Source organism: Vipera berus (assembly GCF_964194415.1).
Source record: "Vipera berus genome assembly, chromosome: 1".
NCBI classification, from domain to species: Eukaryota; Metazoa; Chordata; class Lepidosauria; order Squamata; family Viperidae; genus Vipera; species Vipera berus.
The window spans coordinates 76,901,889-76,924,046 of NC_138202.1; the positions used below are offsets into that span (position 1 = coordinate 76,901,889).

A 22,158-nucleotide genomic window follows, 5' to 3' on the forward strand; every position below is an offset into this window, starting at 1 on the left:
GTTTTTAATACAATTCTTTGCTTCTTGCTCGATAATCATAGCTTTCTTGAGTCTAAGTATCTTACTGATACTGATCTACAACCACAAAATATTAATACACTTTTGTTCTGCCATAGCTAGCACTGTGGAACTCACTGATGATCAGCTTCAATTGTCAAAACAAAATGGAAAGTATGGAATAACTGCCAATTCTGCAATTTCATTCCTTACTGATATACCATGAATATTATATTAGACTAGCATAAACTCTTAACTTTGATAGATATTGTTTGGCAGAACAGAAAGATTCTTCACATTCATGCACATTCAAATATCTCACTGTTAACTATTTACAGTTGGCAAAACTAGCTTTAAATGCATCCAGTGACGTATTTTAAACAATGCTATTTATACTGTTCCTCCGCCAAAGTACTGCAAGAACTGATCAATTAAGCTGTATTGCATAGTCTACCTTTGAAAGAAGCATAGCTAAAAACGCAAATCTCTTGACCTAGTGTTCAACAGCACTACGGAACATACAGCAATAATAAAGGAGGAGTCCTATGAACAGGGAGCATATCCATAACACAACTAGGAGAGGGGCTCTGTTACACACCCAGGCTTAGGCACAGAACCAGGTTTTCAAACACTTCTGAAGTCAGAAGATTGGGGCTGATCTGATTTCGAGAGGAATCGTATTCCTCTGAGAAAGAGAACCAAAATTCTCCATCAGCTTTCCTACTGCCCATCACTAAGATTACCTTGCCTACAGCTACCAGATCTCGGCTGCAAAAATCTATACCACAACAAGATGGCAATATTCTTTTTGCCATTAAGTAGTCATCTGAGTTTTTGCAATCCATTATCTGGTGCTCCATCCCTGGCTATTACAAATATCTATGCCTTCTCTGTTGCAAAATTTGCTCTAAGAAGAGCATTGTGCAGCTCAATCTTGATGGAATTTAGAAAGTCTTTGAAAATGTGGGCAGTATAATATTCTATGGATCTTGATTGTCATGTTAATATTAAGCCAATATAAATGATGTCTTCCATCTGATTCACAAAGTATTTTTTTCTGAGTTATTACAAAAATGCCCTCTGTTCCTATATTTTTCAGTTTGAGAGGAAGTCTTTAACCAGATTACTAAACATCACATAAACATAATTTCATGCATTCATATTTATATCTAGGCACTCTAATAATAAAACCTTAACTTAAATTATGAAATTTTGACACTGTTAGCATTAAAACTAATTATTTTGGGGCTTGAGTAAGTTGCCAGATTCAGCTACCCATGTATCATCATGAGGATTAAAACTGTCAGATATTCAAGTTAAATCAAATGTTGGTCTATCACGGGGACTCTTCATTTTGTTCTTTAGGAAACCTATAAATTTAAAACGTGAATGGTCTTGATGGGACAAAATACGGGCCAAATACAAATATTCTGGAGACTGGGCACATGATTATGGTTACAGAGGCCATTTAAGTGATTCTACAAGCTGAAGTGCCACACCCATGCGGTAAGCTGTAATCATCATGAAAATCACTGTAATTTTGAGTTTGCTGGGTCATGGAAAAATGTTGCTTGATCCATGTCAGGGAGAAAACTTCATGACACAAAGAGTAGTTAACGGCAGGGCATGTAGCTTGCCAGAACCTATGATTTAAACATGCGTATCAGCTGTCCAAGACATTTCTGAGCTATCTTACATCCTCTTATTACTGGCAGAAAGTATCCAGGTTTTACCACAAAGCCAACCTCTCCTTTGGAAAGACTGAGATATTTTTCAGATACTGTACCTAAAGTGGAACTTGAAAAATTTAAGAAAGGTTAAAAAGAGGAGGCAGGCTGTCTAGAAATTGTAGCAACAATCTCAAGCAGGCAGACAAAGAATTTAACCTGAAGTTGAAATATTAAAAACACATTTCTGTACTGCTGGTTTCTGCCTTAGGAATATACACCTCTCCCCACAGTAAAATTAAGCATTCTCTGCCAGAAAGATTTTACAACTAATGTGTGGAATTTGATACGACAGAGGAAAATGATGATTTTTGAGGTTTCTTAGAATTCCCATCACAGAAGCTGGAGAGCTTGCAGGAAAGAAGGGGAAGTTGCAAGGGGGTCAAATTAATGATAGAAACCAAGAAAAAGATACAAACAAATTTTGCTAACATGGGTTACCGAAGCTAAATCAGACTATATCCTGAAAAACTGCTGATGAGCCAAATAGGACATTAAAGCATTCTCTTCCTTACTGATAGTATCCAAAGATTTAAAACCTAATCAAGGACGCATAACGAGTTCTATCTGTTGTCAGCGTACTAGATTTTGTCTCACAAGTAATTTTTCGGGTTGGTGAAACATGCTGAAAATGCAGCAAGTATTTTAAAAAGCCAAAGTGAACTGGCTGATGATAAACTAAGGTCTTTCAACCGATACAGACACAGTGTATATAACTTGAAAGGCAAGAAAAATAGTCCGCTATTAACTTTTAGTCTCCCTACATCTTAGAACATCATGACATGCTTAACAGGTTTGCGGTATACAACAAAAGTGACACCAGTTGCACCACTTCACGGTCATGCTTCATCAGCACTGGAAAGTCTTTTCAGAAGGCCAGGTTAAGAACCAGACAAACAAAATGCAGAAGACTCTTTTCTTCCCAAATGCAACAAGCAGCAAACACCTCCAACCAACGGGCACAAGCACAGTACCGCTCTTTAGTAGTAACACACCCTTTCCTGAAACTTTGTAAGCCATCATTGTTTACCACCCCCACCCCCCAGGGATAACCTCTTCCTTGGTCTCAGATCACGGCTAAATTCCCTTGCTCCGGGGGTTCATGAAGCTACTTCTACTTCCTCACCCTTGAATGGCAAACCTAGCAAATAATTTTAAGCAGGGAAGGAGGAAGGAAGGAAGGAAGGACGGGCAGAGCCTTTACAACCTGATCCGAAGCTGAAGGAGAAATCCTGCAGGTGAAGAGAGTGTGGGCCACTGGAAGAGGACTGGCTGCCAGCCTGTGGAGATTCTGTCCTAGTTTGGAAAGAGAGGTCTCTGTTTATCCAGCTGCCTCCTCCCCATGCTGCAAATCATGACAGCTCTTTTTTAAAACAACCGAGAGCACTTCCTCTTACAGCAGCTACTAGTGAGGGAGGCTACCGCTACAAGGGGTGGGAATGGAAAGCCAGAGACGTGCAGCCCACTGATCTTGGCTAAGCTGGGGCAAACTGTCTTTTGCTGAATAAAGACTACATGCAAGAGCTATGCTACGTAAGATCAGATTAGTTGCATTTTGTCAGCTCCTGCTTAATACAGAAGCGCAAACAGAGAGGAGAGAGAGAACAATGCCACATACCCCAGAAACATGTCTTAACATACATGTCTGCAAACACTGCACATTGCAAAGGAAAAACCTTAATTCTCAGGACTACCTATACCCTAGGATTTTGCTCCCATGCTTTTGGGGTGCTTTCATCTGCCTGGTTTTGAAAGACTACACTGGAAAGTCAAAGGGAGGGGCATACAAGGTATCTGGAAGTGGGGGGGAAAAACCTATCAAAAATTATAAAGGCAGAAATGGGAGTCTCCCTTAGCTAATTCTTCTTGTGTTACATATCTGCTTTTCCGCCCTATAATAGTCCTGTGTCTTGACCTGATTTTGCTTCAGCAAAAGGTCATCGTCCTGCTTCATTTCCCTTCTCTGTTCTCGATGACAGCAGCTACTCGCAAGCCAGGCTACTGCTGAAAGGGGCGGGAATGGAAAGTTTATCAGTGATGCCTCTTTATCTTGAAAATAGAGGCTGATAAATTACTCTATTTGGGGAGGGAAAAGCCCAAACAGCAACATACCCTAATACATTATTTCTAAATATAAGATAACCTTTATTGTCCTCTTTTTTACTGTGGGCACAACGGCACACTTCAAAAATGAAATTTAGTTGCCCGCTCTCAAAGTAGAACACATACACAACACACACCTAATCATACTTATATACCCATATGTAGAGACCCACACCCCTACATAAACATAACAAATAAATATTAAATACTGTCCATCTTGAATATATAACTCTGCTAATATTTTATTTTCTATTATCAGCATAAGCGATAGAGATGAACTAAGTCTAAACCATTGCAGCAGCAAACCTCCCCCCCCCAACTCCAAAATTCCACGGAAGAGCATTAGCTTCCCGGCAGGCCTGGGGTATTTCCCTCTTCCCTTCTCTCTTCTGATGTTTCAAGTCATTTTTCAGGTTATTTGGGGTAGACTGGTTCATTTTTCTCAACAATGAAAACATGGATTACAGTGTGTGCCAGCATATTCTAGGGAGGAGGGGGGGGAGGTTAAAGGATAATTTGTAATAGATTCTATAGGGGTAACCCATCCTATGGTTGCGTTGGTTTTGAAAGACTGGCATATTATCACAAAAGCTTTCTTGAATTATCATCCACTTCATCACTCAAATATTTATATGGGTAGATTTTTTTTAAATATATGGATACATACATATTCTTTAAACATATCAAAGACTGTCACAAATTAATCTTGTATGAGTTTTATTTAGTAAAATGTGCACAAAAGTGTTCTCAAATAAGCTTTATTTTTCCTTTTTCCAACTTTTTGTTTCTTTCTTCTTCACCGACAGGTATATTTTATCAGTGTTCTTCTCAAAAGCTTTCCTCTTCATTAAATATCAAAAGTGTACAGACTTTGGTATTCTTTGATAAGGAAAAAAAAAACCCACATAGGTCTCTCAGCACACGCATTAACCTTTTAACTACACTGCTGAACATTCTTATATTTTTCAAAATCAGATGAATAATCTGTAGTGCAGTATCTAAATATTGAAGTGTCCTACTGATTACCCCATATAATTTTTTCAGCCTTGTAAGAGAAAACAATTCTTCACGCCACAAGAGTATTTGCTATGCATGTTGCAGCACTACAGTAATATATCCTGTTAACATATGCATGAAGTACAAGTGGGTCTTTAAAGAAAATGTTAAAATGCATCTTTCCCTCACAAAAAAGATTCCGAGTATGTTCCCTCCTCTCACCATACTGCTTTCAGAAAGGCACTGTTTTGCATCTGCTCTTAAATATTAAGTGTTGTGTAAATCTCGGGTGTCACATGGCATCATCGTTCATCTTACTATTTCAGTTCCCAGTTTCATATCCAATGCACTGAACTTGCTATTGGAGACAGTGGGCACACACATGCAAATCTATCTTTATATGGACATATTTGGGGGGTGCTAATGTGGGGGTGAATCACTGGATGTTATCATAGATATGTGGTATGAAATTCTGAGTAACCCTGAAGTATGGGCTGCAATCACATTTGTTCCAAGAATTAGTCAAGTGTCCTTTTGCAGAACAATCTAGCAAACAGAAGTTGAGTGGTTGGAGACAAATTATTACCCATATTTTAAACACTTCATATTATTACCAGAGACATTAATTTTTTTTTGGGGGGGGGCAAGGGGAGAAGACTGCTATGAAGTAGCAAAGACTTATTCAATTTTGATGTTCATTTTAACAGATTCACCACAGGATAATTTATACTAATGTATCTTACTTTTTAAGAAAGGAAAAAGAGGAGGGGAGCTCATAAATTAGCTATGTGTAAAAAGCCACTATGCAATGTTAGCTGGGTTAGTTAGATAATAATAACTAAACCTACCACAGCCTGGACAGTCTGTAAGCTGTCATTCTCTTCCTGCCATACCAAATATAAGATGGAGAAAATGTTAGGCAATTAACCCTGGGCATGTTCCATTGATGAACCCGGGAGAAAACCTCATAAAGAGAATCATTAACCTAAGTAGAGAAATGGATCCAGCTCTAGAGCAGTTATCTTTATACAGGAATAAACCATTCCAGGTGAAGGTATATGAAGCTAGTAAAAAGCCAAAGCCATTTTCAAATCCTTAATGAAAGCTGCCAGTGCAGAATGCAAACAATTTTTCATATCCCAGCTAATACAGTTTCAGGAACATATTTTTGCTTATTAAAAAAAGGAAGTGTAAAAAAAGATATACTCTAGAGATTTTTAAATTCCTCTATTCTATATAAAATTTTATATACTTTTTGTTACATTTCTTTTCCTGTTACACCTTTAATTCTTCTTTCACTTGTTTTGTTTTTTTAAAAAACTTTTCTTTTTCCATTATTTTGTATTTTATTAATTTTGGAAATTCAGTAAATTTATATTTAAAAAAGGAAATATGCTACAACCCAGAGAAATAGCAGACAGAAATGGTCTATTAATTTATTTAAATCATTTTATACTGCTTTCTGCAGTACAGTTCACAATTGGTCTCAAAAACAATAAACAATTCTTAGACCTTAAGAACAGTAAAATAAAAAAAAAGTTGAGCTAACAGAGCTAACCATCAACACAGCTAACCATGACAGCAAAACTAAACAAAAAAGCACACACTCAAGAATTAAAACCTCTTGTAAGTAAAAATATTATCAGCTGGTATCGTTTGTTAGGTGGCATTTGAAAAGTTTTTCAAACGGCAATACCACAGTAAGAATACCCTTTTCTTGTTGCCAACCCATCTCACCTTAGACCAGACATGTCAAACACAAGGCCCGGGGGCCAGATGCGGCCCACGAAGTGGTTTCATGTGGCTCGTGAAGCCATCCTGGAAACAGTGAGGGAACGGCCCCCACTGCCTTGGCCCTGGCCCAGAGACCCTCCTTCTGCCAGAGACCCTCAGATCTGTCCCACTCCTGCCCAGGCCCCCATAGGCACCCTTAATGCGAACAATGTAGAGCTGGCCATGCCCACCCAGTAGGCCATATGCACTTTAGCCACGCCCACCCAGTAGGCCACGCCCACCCTGGCCATACCCACCCGGCCCCTTGAGGGCAACCGCAATGCTGATGCAGCCCTCAATAAAATTGAGTTTGACACCCCTGGTCTATCCAATGAAAGGAAAGGAAGCTAAGGAGAAAAAGGTGGGAAGAATAACAATTCCATAGAATAAGAATTCCCAATTAGAGCATTTGTGAACATAATAAAATATATTGGAGAGCTTTTAACTTGGTGCTACCTTAGAGCATATTCATTCAGCTCCAAAAGGAAAGCATCACAGCATAGCACCAAACCTGGGAGATAATAAACTCGATATTAAAACCAACTGTTTTTTTTCTTAGCTGAACACTTTTCCTTAAAAATTCATTAATTCTTCAATTGCTCCTTAACTTTATTTAAAGGTTAGGAGGTAAATGTAAAGTTAGCCTTTTTTCCTAAAAAACATTCAGAAGTTTGATAGAGACTGAAACTATATTTTCATCTCTTACAGCCCAAATCAGTTGTGCATGTTGGGAGAAGAAAAAAAGAAATTCACAGGACTTAACAAATGATTTCCTAAATAAATGCAAATTGGAAACAACTTCCCGGATATGAAGACGGAGGTGCCATTCTCAAAAAATGTGCGGGTCCCACCCAGGACAACCAGATATTGACAGCATACAGTAACTACAATCTTAGACAAAAGTAAAACAATCATATATGGTTCATTTGCATCTGACCTCCTACAGTCAAAGATGCTGGCGTTGTTTTTGCCACAGTCCACATATGCAAGTAACTACACTGCTAATTTCATGAAAGAACTGGCCTTATTTTAGAGCATAAATAGGTGCAAGACAATAGCTTCAAACAAGCTTGGCTCAAAGGAATTGTACTTTTTATATAATATTGCTTTTTTAAAAAAGATTTAATACAAGAATTCAACAAATATATTTTAATTATATGTAGCAGATGGAGAGGATTGTTCTGTGCTATTTTTATTAGCATACAGGATATGGCATAGCTAGTCACAGACTGTCTCTTTTTAATCCTTTCTCTTTAGTTTTTAAAAGCTGCCCTACAAATTGGATTTATTCTGAACATTTGGGATATATTCAAAGACACATTTAAGCATTCAAGTGACACTGTGCAACGTATTATCTGTTCCACTGAAAATTTTCTGTTTAGGAAATCATTACAAGTGATAAAATCTAAGCAAGTAAGCAAATAAAAATCTAAGGCAGCAATTCCATGCATGCTGATTTGGGAGTTAAGACTTGTTCATATTCTATTCTTTAATTCTCTGAACTCTTATTAAAATTAAACTTAATATTGTACAATTAATACATCCAAGTAAAGTGATGAAGCCCAGTGTCCAAATATAAAGAAACCTGGTTGTTACATGAATGTTCCATGTCATAAACAAATGTGTTCGTTCCTTTGGTTGTAACAGCAGCAAGAAAAAAAGAGGGTTCCAAACAGTTAACCTAAGCATAGATCAAATATAATATATTTACATGTTTTAATCACTTCTTAAATTAAAGACTCCCCGCCTGATTAACAAGCAAGTAAACATTCAGAGTATTTGAACAATTTCTTATAATATAAATACTTGGAAAACTTGCATTGGCTAAATGTTTTAAACACCTCGGGAGTCATCCTCCATGGGGTAGGGAAGAAATAGGGCCCCATATGCACATGATTTCTAAAAATCAAGTACGTTTCTTGCTTTAGAACTGCTATTGTTATTCATATGCAACTTTAGTCAATAGATGCAGACTCATTCAACTAGTCCAGGGGTCTTCAAACTTGGCCCTTTTATGACTTGTAGACTTCAATTCCCAGAATTCCTCAGCCAGCATGCCTGGCTGAGGAATTCTAGGCGTTGAAGTCCACAAGTCATAAAAGGGCCACGTTTGAAGACCCCTGTTCTAAGACAAGCCTGGCTTGGCTATCTGGACTAAGACCATTTAAGCTTAGCAACATAATTTCACACTCATCAAATATATTTAAGACAAGTGAGAAACTTTTCCTTCTAAGACAGGGGTCTTCAAACTTGGCCCTTTTATGACTTGTGGACTTCAACTCCCAGAATTCCTCAGCCAGCATGCCTGGCTGAGGAATTCTGGGAATTGAAGTCCACAAGTCACAAAAGAGCCAAGTTTGAAAACCCCTGTTCTAAGACAAGCCTGGCTTGGTTCAACAGCACAACCGGATCACCTGCTAGCTAGTCTGAACTACTCTGAACTATTAAGCTAGAACAACACTTTTTGTTCTTGCACATCAAAGGCAGTCTTTGTGATCCTCAATACGTTCATTTGCTGTCCGTGATGCTGCTGCCAGTACTTCAGTGAAGAGGAACTGAGCAAAGAAGCAGGACCAAATCACACATATGTGCATTTTGTTAAAACAAAAACAAAACAATCCTGTTGTGCAAGTATTCTCCAGCAACAGAAGGAGACTATGTAGACTCTCTGACACTGATTTAAAAGAATTTTCCCCCTCCCCAAACTAACATTGGCATAAAATGTCTTTCTAGGCTTCAGCAAAATCCTAACAGTAGCTAACAGCTGCTACTGGTGCAGGTACTAGAGGGTTAACTGTATTGACCCTAATAACAGGGAGCTCCCAGGAGGGAAGCAGGCAAGTTCTCATTAATGGCTTCCCTTTTTAAATGAACTTCCCCCGGGAGCAAGGCTGAGTGTCACGGCAGAGGCTAATGAATAAATGCCACAGAAGGTGCTCCGCTCTACAAAGGAATTTGACAGTATCTTCCTCCTCTCTTCCCAGGCATTTTCTCCCATAGGAATCATTCTGACAATGACCTGACTCTATTAAATTAAGAAGAAACAAAGGAAGGTGTGATTTAGCTACGAATGCTTGCAAGGAAGCCATGATTAATGAAGTGAAATTATGTCATCCAATGCATATGAACTCACTCTCCCTCTACCATCTCATGTAGCCAAACTGGTGAAGTAAAAAAAAAACACAAAAAAAACAAACAAACACTGCTTACCAGAACACTATATGGTTGAAGACAACAACAACAACAACATCACTTTTGATATTAAAATGAAACCTAACCTGTCAAAAAGATCCATATAGCTGAAAAACATCATTTTCCCCCTAGTGTTTAAAATTCAGCATTACACCTACCGCACTATTTCTCGAGGCCCAAATAAGATGACTCTATAATTATAAAGTCTTTGCCAACACGATATATATCCTCCAGATGTATTGGGACTGCAAATCTCAACATCTCATTAGAGTTCTGTATCATTGATTTTATTTTCTATTCTACACGCTGATGAAATTGCAACTCAAGCTTTCATACGACTTTTCCCCAGCAGCTTTATAACACAATAAAAAGGTAGGGCATAGAACGAAAAAAAGCAGCATCGTACAATCCAAAGATCGTTAAAACAGGGCTGCGATTGAGTTGCAGCTGTCAAAAAGCACAGAATTATGTTATCAGAGAAAAGGTGATCCAGAGGGATTTATGATTTACAGCATCAAAAAAAAATCCAATGAGATGCAGGAGAATTAATACTCCCCTGTGCCCATTTCCTGGCATAAACACAGAACTGTTTCCATCATGAATCTTGTCTGGAAAGAAGATTGGAACAGATCTAAAGCACTGGTTTCCTTCGAGGCTGCCAGAAGCTGAGATACTAATTCTTTTTCCGGTTTGATACTGGCAGTAGATATCTCCACTAAAGATCTCTTTTTTCCAGTACAGATTTTAGCACTGGATTTTTTTTTTAAAAAAAGCAGGACTTATGGGTTTTATGAGACAAGCAAGTTTTGAGAAATATACCCTGCATATTTCACATAAGCTAAAAGGTAGCTAAAACAGTATGTCCACATCATGTCTAAACTGCATCCACTCTTTGCCTTGATTGCGCAATGGCATGTCCAAATGAATGCGATTTTACCTACAAAATACAATGTACGCTGGCTATAGTGGGCTTTCTAAAATTCAGTCAGTACAGTATACCTGAGCGTCTATGAAAAGATCTTACTTGCTAGCTTTGGTTAGTAGCATTCTGCTGATACTAGGATAGCAAAAAATGAGGATAGAGTTTCTACTGTCCTATTCACAGAAAAAATATTCTAATAATATTACACCGCTGTTTGGTTCTGCTTATCACAAAATTTCTATCATTTGTACCCTAGAAATTGACCCTGCTGTCACACCTAGGGAAAATATCAGGGAAGATATGTGATTCCATAATGGGTTAGGGTTGGGGTTAGGGTTAGGATTGTTTGGATTTATTTATTTATTCATCACATCTCTACCCCACCGTCTAACCTAAGTGACTCTGAGCGACAACAAACTTCTCATAACATAAAACATAAAATATAAGAACAAAGTTAAAACAGAATGAAAAACTGCTCAAGCCACAACATTCTGAACCAGTTGTAGCTTTTTGATATTCTTCAAGTGTAGCCCATGCATGTGCAGAGTACATGGCAATGTCCATATGGGGGAATGACAAAGTATGAGCGACTGAAAGAAGATCCTCTAGATCCAGGAAACGGTGTAACTACAGTAAAAGACAAATATGAGCAAAGGCCCTCCTTGCCACAATTGCCACCTGCTCTTTGAGCAAGAATTGTGAATCTAGGGGGACCTCCAGATGAGGCACCCGATCTGACTCAGGAAGTACAACCTCATCCACGACCAAAGATGGTAAACCCCAGATAGAGAGGACCTCCCTACTCAAAGCTACTCTGTCTTACCCAAATAGAGAGCAACAGGTTCAGATGAAGCCTGTTGTTCTCCATCTAGACTCCCACAGTCCCCCTGTGGCACTCCTTGGAGGCCATTCTACGGACAGTCCAAGTCAATAGAAGGTTGAGATGGAGGAAATGAAGCAATCAAGTCAAGATGTTTCTTTGACTAAGTGAGGTCCTGAATCTTTATCATTCTGGTTCAAGTCAAACCACAGAGCAGCATGAAAAACCTGATCCCACAAATAATAAAGCTCACTATATTTCAGTAAAACCAATATAAAACTTAATGTTGTTGTTAGTTGCGAAGTCGTGTCCGACCCATCGCGACCCTATGGACAACGTTCCTCCAGGCCTTCCTGTCCTCTACCATCTTCTGGAGTCCATTTAAGCTCACGCCTACTGCTTCAGTGACTCCATCCAGCCACCTCATTCTCTGTCGTCCCCTTCTTCTATTGCCCTCAATCTTTCCCAGCATTAGGCTCTTCTCCAGTGAGTCCTTCCTTCTCATTAGGTGGCCAAAGTATTTGAGTTTCAACTTCAGGATCTGGCCTTCTAAAGAGCAGTCAGGGTTGATCTCCTCTAGGACTGACCGGTTTGATCGCCTTGCAGTCCAAGGGACTCGCAGGAGTCTTCTCCAGCACCATAGTTCAAAGGCCTCAATTCTTTGGCGCTCAGCCTTTCTTATGGTCCAGCTTTCACTGCCATACATTGCAACTGGGAAGACCATAGCCTTGACTATACGCACTTTTGTTGACAGGGTGATGTCTCTGCTTTTTAGTGTGCTGTCTAGATTTGCCATGGCTTTCCTCCCGAGGAGCAAGCGTCTTTTAATTTCTTGGCTACAGTCCCCATCTGCAGTGATCTTGGAGCCCAGGAAAATAAAATCTGTCACTACCTCCATTTCTTCCCCATCTATTTGCCAGGAATTGAGAGGGCCAAATGCCATGATCTTGGTTTTCTTAATGTTAAGTTTCAACCCAAGTTTTGCACTCTCCTTCTTCACTCGCAACAAGAGGCTCTTTAGTTCCTCTTCACTTTCTGCCATTAGAGTGGTATCATCTGCATATCTTAGGTTGTTGATGTTTCTTCCGGCAATCTTAATTCCAACTTTTGATTCATCTAGCCCTGCCTTTCTCATGATGTGCTCTGCATATAAGTTAAATAGGCAAGGCAACAGTATACAGCCTTGCCGGACTCCTTTCCCAATTTTGAACCAATCAGTGGTTGATTGAACTTAATGACTATTAATAAATTTAATGAGGGGTCCCAGGTGCTCTCTGAGCTTGGTTATTTTCTTGCAGATATTTCATTACCCAAACTAGGTAACAACAAGTTCAGAGAGCACCAAGGATCCCTCATTTCAACCCTGAATTAACCCTTTTTTCATTAATGAACTTAATGAACAGTATCAATGTAAAGATTAACCAAATGAATTAAGCATCTTCCAATAAAATATCCTTAACAATCAATCAATCATGAATGCAAACATAATTCCACATTAAAAAAATGTATGAGGGTGCACACATAAGCACACACACTTCAAATCTGCACTTTTAACTCTGGCAGTGAATACTGTTGTCTGACCCAAAAGCCAGCAAGACATGCAGAGTCCATAAAGCATCTTTGGATCCAAGCCCCCAATTAGTGCAGGTTCTAGAGAGGTGCAAAGCTTTGTTCAGCAGTAGTTGGAACTATAGATAGCAGCATTACAAAGCTTGGGCAAGCTAGTAAAAATACCACATACTTATATACTGCTGGCCTGTGCTTTATCCTGTGGACTCCCCAATGACCAGGTTGGCTGCCCTGAGGACAAGACAGGACATCCCTGTGAGACAGGTGGAGTCTGGGAATACAAAGAGATAAGTCAGCATAGCCAAGTCATGTCCTTCTTTATGACACACTCTTTTCTTTCTTTGAGCACATGCATGTATCCACACACAAACAAAATACAGGAGGAGTACAATTCAGCATATAATTCTCTTGTTCTATTCTGAATTAAAGCTAGTTGTTCCCTTTTCTAAATACCCCCCAAAAGTTGTTCCCTTTTCTAAATACCCCCCCAAAAGCACTCCTAAACTAGGAGTGACCGACACCGGAGACGATAGGGCTACACTTCAACTGTTAATTTTGTGAAGTGTCAAAAGAGCCCATCTGTTGACATAACATATGGCCTTTTAATTTTGTTGCACTGAGAGTTCAGGATGAGAAAGGGGGCAGGAAGGCCCATCTGGTGCATTATCCTGGTATGTCAGAGGCCATCTGGTGCATTATCTTGTGAGGCTAGGCCAGAGGGGAGTGGGGAGCTACATGTGGCTGCGGGCTGCCAAATTGTTATTTTACCAAATAAGACCTCATTTGAAATTAATCTAGATATTCAAAGGATAACAGAACCTCCAAGTGGACTAAAGGCAAAAAAAGAACAGAATGGTTAAGGAAAACAAAGGGAAAAGGTGGCCCAGGACTAGTTCTGTCTCACCCACTGTTGACTTCAGTCCCATACACCAGTACTGTAGTCCCCAACCTTTGTGGCTTGGTGGCCCCACTGGGGGGGGGGAGCGGGGAACCGGGCCACGTGAGTGGAGAGGCCGGTTCGCACGCTGCTCCACTCACGCTGTTTGCACAAGTGGAGCTACACGCATGCGTGCCGGCCTGCCACTGGTGCGAGTGGAGCGATGTGTGTTTGTGCATGCTGGCCCACTGGTCACACAGCCCAGTTGCAAATAGGCCATGGCCCAGTAGTGGCTGCAGGGAACCCCTGCCATACACAGCCTCCAATGGTTAATTATTCCCCCAAAGATATATGGCTGATATGAAAAGATTCCTCCTCCCTACATTATCTAGTTAATGCTTCATTTTATAGTGGCCAACCATGATACCTCTGAACCCAGAACACTGATAATCTTATCCTGCTTGAATTTTAAAAGTATGTAAGCTTATGGTAGCCGGCGTAAGCAATTTCCCTATGCACTCTTAAGAAATGCTGCCTTTTATCTATATCAGTGGGTTGTTGTTATTGTTTTGCTACATGACCATACAAGACTCTAAACAGAAGTATTCATAGCAAAACACTAATAAATAGCCAGAAATACTATGCAAATAAATGGGATTGGTTTCAAATTTATATATAGTTTGATTGCAAATTACCCATCACAAGTCTGGGACTGAAGAAAACTTTAGACTAATTAATCATACATTCCTGAACATTTTATTCCCAACAATGTACTGAAACTTGTATTTTCAAAAACTGGACAGAAAGTACTTAATAAGAAATGGTATTTTCTTCCGCTATCACAAAGAATATTTTCCTCTTCTAAGCTGTTGTCTGATGAAGTGTGTTCGTCATACCGAAAGACTATATTTTTGCTCCATATTTATTGCCATGACACAATAGCTGTAACTTGAACAATTAATCCACTAACTATCTATCTATCTATCTATCTATCTATCTATCTATCTATCTATCTATCTATCTATCTATTTATTTATTTAAATTTATATGCCGCCCTTCTCCCTGAGGACTCAGGGCAGCTCACAACAATAAAAATTAAAAAACATAGAATAAAAAATTTAAAAAAGAATTAAATTACAAGACAATTTAACCCAGTTTAACCTATGATCAACTAATATCCTAATTTAGCTGCTGAAATAGGCCACAAAGAACTCTAATGTTTCTCCTTTGGGAAAGAATCCCAGCTGCTTTCTTATAAATCCAAACACCACACACAATGCAGTAGCAGTTAATAAAGTCAATAGGAAGAAATAGAAAATGCTTTTCTCACCACTAGGTGGAGGCATTTCCCAATGAACTGATGTTACTGAAAAAGTAACATCTTCCAGGGGCTCTGTGGGCACCTGACCCAGATACCTCAGAAAAGAGCCCACAGAGGAATCGGGTGGCAAACTCTAATATGGGATGGTAAACTACCCACCACCCCACCCCCAAAACTCTGATCATTACACCAGCTCCAGCTTCTGCTGCTTATTATCTGTGGCACAGATATTGATTTGTAACTGAAATACACTGGGACAAGCTCTCAGGCCTCCCGCTGTATGAAGTGACCCTGAAGCATTGCCTAACTAACCAGAGCTTGTGCAAACAAAACCAAACTAGTGAGGCTGCTTTTGATCAACAAAAAAGTTCCAAATATAGAGAGAATTCTAGTTAAGACAACGGACTTTAATCCCAATGCTGCACTAAAACTCCCGTTGGAGTGAACTATGTTAGCCAAATCAGATGGAGATGAGTAAGTCAATAAAATTCTCTATGCCATAACTCTCTTTAGTGCCTCAACGGAGATTAATGCCCACATCATCTATTTACCCATGTAGAAAGTAAAAACGTGCCAGTGGCAAAAATTTGCAAGAACCATTTGTTGTTGTTGTTGTTGTTAGTTGCGAAGTCGTGTCCGACCCATCGCGACCCTATGGACAATGTTCCTCCAGGCTTTCCTGTCTTCTACCATCTTCTGGAGTCCATTTAAGCTCACGCCTACTGCTTCAGTGACTCCATCCAGCCACCTCATTCTCTGTTGTCCCCTTCTTCTCTTGCCCTCCATCTTTCCCAGCATGAGGCTCTTCTCCAGCGAGTCCTTCCTTCTCATTAGGTGGCCAAAGTATTTGAGTTTTAGCTTCAGGATCTGGCCTTCTAAAGAGCAGTCAGGGTTGATCTCCTCTAGGACTGACCGGTTTGATCGCCTTGCAGTCCAAGGGACTCGCAGGAGTCTTCTCCAGCACCAGAGTTCAAAGGCCTCAATTCTTTTACGCTCAGCCTTTCTTATGGTCCAACTTTCACTGCCATACATTGCAACTGGGAAGACCATAGCCTTGACTATACGCACAGCAAAAAAAGAGCTAAAGCATTTTTTTTTAACCTGAGAATCAAGATAATATTTGGAGGCAGCTCAGGCAGAGACCTCCCTGATTCACTGGCCTGTGAGAAAGAAGGGAGGTAAATGTGCAATCTGACTTTCAAAATTCTGTTGTAACCAAACTCATTAAAATGTAGTTCTGCTGTTCCCATGGAGTTGATTTTCTGGTCTGATCTACCTCGTGGGGAGCTAACAGTTCATGAGTTCTTAAGAATAGTTTTCATCTAGAAATTAAAAAGCAGCCTTTGCAAATTAAGAAATGGGTTTATAGATAAGAGAAGGAAATGTACCATTTTGGAAAATGTTGTGACTTACTAGCTAGCATCAGGTTGCCCAGTTATCAGTGGAAGAACCAGCTCTAGGGAACTTTTTTGGTCTCTCCCAAATTCACTGAATACTTTTGGTTGCCTAAAGGGAAAAAAAATGTTATGGCACTCACAGTTCTAAGTTAACCAGTGCATAATGGATGCTACCAAAGCATTCTTCATAGAAAGTGGCGTGAGATGGTAAACTCTTTTAGCTACCATCCTTTTTTAGGACCCTTACAGATGATCCAATATTATGCTGCAATCCCACATTTTTCTGCTGATTAACTATAGTTACCATTGTTATAAGATACCTCAGATATTTGCATAGAATCTGCCTTCCTTAAAGCAACAATACTGAGATGGTCAAATATGTGCTGTACCCACTTCTGTGATATTATGATAGCACTGTCCCGTCTCCCTGTGGTAAGTGGTGATTTTATATTTAAATGCAGCTTACAGGGCAGAAAGATTGCCTACCAAGGGGAGACTTTACTGTCATCTGCTCATTATCTCTTCAAAGAATCACCTCAAAATCCAGTTAGCCAATTTTCAAAGATACTCAATTTCACAAATGAAGGCAAATATTCAATTTCCCTGAAAAAGCAGGTCCTGGGTTGAGAATTTCTCCGTGGAGGTCCATCTGCACTGAAAGTAAACAGCTGGAACTCCAAAGTATTTCTCTCATTGAGCTAACAAATATATCACTCTGTCAACTACCAAGTTCTATTAAATCAAAAAGGGAAAAAAACAAACTTTAGCAAAGGAAAGATTCTAAAATAAGACAATCTTCAATGAGATGGTCAAATATGTGCTGTACCCACTTCTGTGATATTATGATAGCACTGTCCCGTCTCCCTGTGGTAAGTGGTGATTTTATATTTAAATGCAGCTTACAGGGCAGAAAGATTGCCTACCAAGGGGAGACTTTACTGTCATCTGCTCATTATCTCTTCAAAGAATCACCTCAAAATCCAGTTAGCCAATTTTCAAAGATACTCAATTTCACAAATGAAGGCAAATATTCAATTTCCCTGAAAAAGCAGGTCCTGGGTTGAGAATTTCTCCGTGGAGGTCCATCTGCACTGAAAGTAAACAGCTGGAACTCCAAAGTATTTCTCTCATTGAGCTAACAAATATATCACTCTGTCAACTACCAAGTTCTATTAAATCAAAAAGGGAAAAAAACAAACTTTAGCAAAGGAAAGATTCTAAAATAAGACAATCTTCAATGAGTTGAAAAATCGATTGATATAAAAAGGATTTGAGTGTCTGTAGCCTCCTCTGACTCTGCAGCAGAACTGAGCTATTTGAACTCCCAGGGAACAAAATCAACAGAATGAAACAAGAAGCACAATAAACTCTAAGGCTGTCAAATAGTTTCATATATAATGTTAAAATAAGGTAATGGGGCAATGGTCTCAATAATAACTAATTATGCCCTATACAGAACCATTCTGGATTAAGTTTTACACATACAGAATGGTTATGTTAACGAAATCAGCGATAACCTTGGCTGAGATTTTTTTTAACAAGTGAAAATCAATTAATTCAGAATCCAGAACAAGCTTGTTACATGAACAGTCACTATGGATTTTTTTTTCATTTTGTGAGGAAGAAAATAATTTAGATATCTTTATTTTAAGTAACTCTGAAACAGAGCTGTCATAATATTTTCCAGTATTTAAACTACAATAATCTGTCAACCTCAAAAGTTTTTCCTGCCATATGTGAGAAAAGTAATTATTTGGAGTGCAGAACCCAGCTACTAAAGATCAGACACAATACTACTGTGGAGTGAGGGATCCCATTTGCACCACACTTTCTTTTCAATAAATCTTCTAAAATCTGAATACTTTAAAGTAATAAACACCCAAAGGTTCACATAGATCTAAAAATACAAACTGACTTCATTATATGCATTGAAAAGATACTATCTGATACAAGGCTGAGGAGTAAATTCAATATTCTGACATGCTCGTGTTGATTATGCAGAGGAGAGCCAATATGTATTATTTTTTGGAGAGCAATAGTTTTGAATTTAGTTTGCCTAACAGAGTGATGACAAGGAAGGAGGAAAAACAGACACACTTAACACCCTTCAAAATCTTACCATTTGGGTTCCAGAGAAGGCCATAATCAATACTGGCTATTTTAAAACAGCTTTGTATTTTATCAGACAAATTCTCTTTGAAAACAATCCTGGACAATATTGCTACCTTTTAATTGAATCCTGGACCCTCTACTCATAACTAAGAATAAGCGTTCATTTTAGGGATGAACAACAAAAACAAAACATACTGGGGGAAAAAAATTTCTGTAGAGATCACCAATTAGCCAGAAGTCTTAGTCTTTACGCAGTCTGCATTTGCTCTATTCTAGGTAAACATTTCTAGTTTAGTGCTCCTTGTTTTGCCTTGGTTGTTCATCCCTAAAATCTGCACTTGGCCTTATGTTCCAAATGGAAACATCATGATGTTCAGGTTAAAGTATTAGAAACCAAAGAAACCAACATCCCGGCCAACTCCAGCCATAAATGCTCACTGGGCCACCCTTTCTCTGTTCAACTCATACGACAGAATTATTGTTATAGAGAAAAATAGGAAGAGGAATGCTATACACTCTAGAGGTAATAATAAAGGAGAATATTTGTTTGCTTGCTTGTTTTCTTGCAGACGTTTCATTACCCAAATGAGGTTACATCATCAGTGCTAGTCTAGAGATAATCCTCTAGGACACGAGTGTCCAACTCGCCACATCACGTGACATGTCGCAACATATCGTGATTCCTTGTGCATTGCCGGCAATGGGGTGGGCGCGGCTTCGGTATGATGAAACCGGCCCGCGGGCCGGCAGTTTGATACCTCTGCTCTAGAATGTAATCCTTGCTTAAAGGCCTGTCACTTGACAACAGTTTGAACTTATGAAGGACTTCCCAAAAGGTACTTACAACTCAGAAGTTCCCATAGCTGCCCCGTTATGTGATTGCCTTTAGGGTGCTCGGCACCTGGGTTGCAACTGGCTGCATCAACAGTATCAAGGTCACATGAAGTGTTAGTATCACATGCTGCTTTGGTAAGAGCACACTTGGGATACTGCATCCAGTTTGGTCACCACAATGTAAAACAAGTATGTCCAGAGAAGAGCAACAAAGATGATTAGGGGGCTGGAGGCTACAACATGCGAAGAATGGTTGCAAGAACTGGGTATATCTAGTCTGGTGAAGAGAAAGACTAGGGGTGACATGATAGCAGTCTTCCAATATTTGAGGGACCGCCACAGAGAGAGAGTAGGGGGTCAACCTATTCTCCAAAACACCTGAGGTCGGGACAAGAAGAAACAGATGGCTTGCCTCCAGAGGTTGTGGGCACTCCATCACTGGAGATTTTTAAGAAGGGACTGAACAGCCATTTGTATGTAATGATATAGGGTCTCTTGCTTGAGCACAGGGTAGACTAGAAGATCTCCAAGGTCCCTTCTGACTCTGTTATTCTGCATTGATGGCCATTTGCATGGTCCTGCAATCACATGACTTCAATTTACAACTTTTCTTGCCAGAAAATTACCATCCAGAAAATGGCTATTGCAAACAATGGGCTGACTTATTAACTGTGGCATTTGCTTAACAACCAGGATGTTTGTTTAACAATTGCCACAAAAATATATGGTAAAATCAGGCTAGTCAGGTGTTGACCCACTTAATGACTGGCACAACTTACAACTGTAATTCCTGGCTGAATTAAAGTCATAAGTCAAGGACTACAAGTATTTTGAGCTCTTGAACAAAGCTGGGATACACAGCTAACAATTTTTTTTAAAAAAAAGTCCCTTAGGCACAATTGTGCAATTTTATAGCTTTCAATTAAACAAATCATTTAACATTCTACTAGACATCTATTAAAATCTGCATTTATATAAAATCAGAATTGCTACACATTTTATGCTACACATAAACATTGATCTATTATACTATAAATTCATTTATTCTGGCTAGCATATTGTCATAGTGCTTCTTTAAAAGGCTCCTGGTATTATATTTAGTACCTCCAGTTGCTCCACTCCAACAACTATATTCTGCACAATCCTTTGCACAAAGGAATATGCTCCACCCGCAAAGAAGGTTTTTTGAAAAATACACTCCTATAATTCTACAAATATTTCATTACAAGTATTTTTTCATAAGAATTTTTCTGCCAATTTGCATAAAAACAATTTGTGGTAAAGAAATCTACGTAGCCTATGTACACTTGACAATTTTTTCAGGGGGGGGGTAAGGGCATGTGAAATTATTGTTCCTCTGGTGTAGGGGTGGGGAATGATGGCCCTTTTATGACTTGTGGACTTCAAGTCCCAGAATTCCTGAGTCAACCATGTTGGCTCAAGAATTCTGGGAGTTGAAGTCTCTAAGTCATAAAGGGGCCATTGTTCCCCACCTCTGCTCTAATGGAAAAAAACCAGCATTTCTTTCCCAAGAGTCAGTCGATTTTCTGGGGGGGGGATTCTGAAAGTTTTATAACCCCTTTCAAAGTTTACCTCTTTCTGGAATGTGATCACATGGAGCTGATTCACAACAGCTGGGATAGATACACAACTGGTGGCAGCAGCTTTTCCTTGGGAAAGACTCAACTTATTCCACCTGTTTTTCCAGGACAACTCTGAATAATGTAGGTCCACAATAGATTTTGGATTGGAAAACACTGAGTATGTATGTAGAAGACTGTGTTAGCAGTAAAATGATTAATGACAACGGGTAAATCAATAGCCCAAATAGTCACGTTGTACTAAAGAATCTGTTTATTCACACTGATGTACATTAAATAAACAGATGTTTCTTCTTCATATTTCATCTTACTTCCAAATAATTTGGAATCTTGAGAGAAAACATGAACAAGGTAAAGGAGAAAAGAGTATGGAATTGAGCTATTCAGTGTACTAAACTCTAGTACTGTACTTTTAAATCTGTTTCACATTGCCTGTGATTTTTGATGATTCCCTAGACACTGCCTGTTTTATTTTGCAGCATTATGGACTAGGTAGAACTATTATTGTAAAATGAAAGCTGACATCTTCAGCAGATGCACTCTTTCTGAATCATTTTGCAAGGAGACAGCTCCATTTTTGTACACATATATAGACAAAACCTGCATATGCATCTCCTGTCTTGGGAATTAATCCAATGTGAAAGTTAAGCCGCACCTAAGAGGAATGCATTCATCTTCCTTAGCTTAACTGCACCACAGAACATTTAAATTGCGTATGTTTTCCCTGTTTAAAGTACAGATAGTCATTTAGTGACTGTTTGAAGTTACGACACTTATGACAGTTTTTCACACCTTCGACCGTTGCAGCATCCCCATGGTCACATTATCAAAATTCAGGTGCCTGGCTACTGTTTCATATTTATGACGGTTGCCATGTCTTGAGGTCATGTGATCACCTTTTGCGACCTTCTGACAAG

The 22,158-nt window shown here is 39.2% G+C and overlaps 1 protein-coding gene across 4 annotated transcripts in view; it reads right to left on the reverse strand.

The window, feature by feature from the left end:
• DGKZ (diacylglycerol kinase zeta) overlaps positions 1 to 22,158 on the reverse strand; it is a 125,909-nt gene that overhangs the window by 77,838 nt on the left and 25,913 nt on the right. For 2 of the 4 annotated variants that reach the window (XM_081315068.1, XM_081315067.1), the window contains exon 2: positions 13,272 to 13,370. The exons of the other annotated variants lie outside the window; for them this stretch is intronic. In XM_081315068.1, the coding sequence (XP_081171194.1) occupies positions 13,272 to 13,370 (99 nt within the window). The remainder of the gene's footprint in view (positions 1 to 13,271; positions 13,371 to 22,158) is intronic. 4 annotated transcript variants of the gene reach the window in all.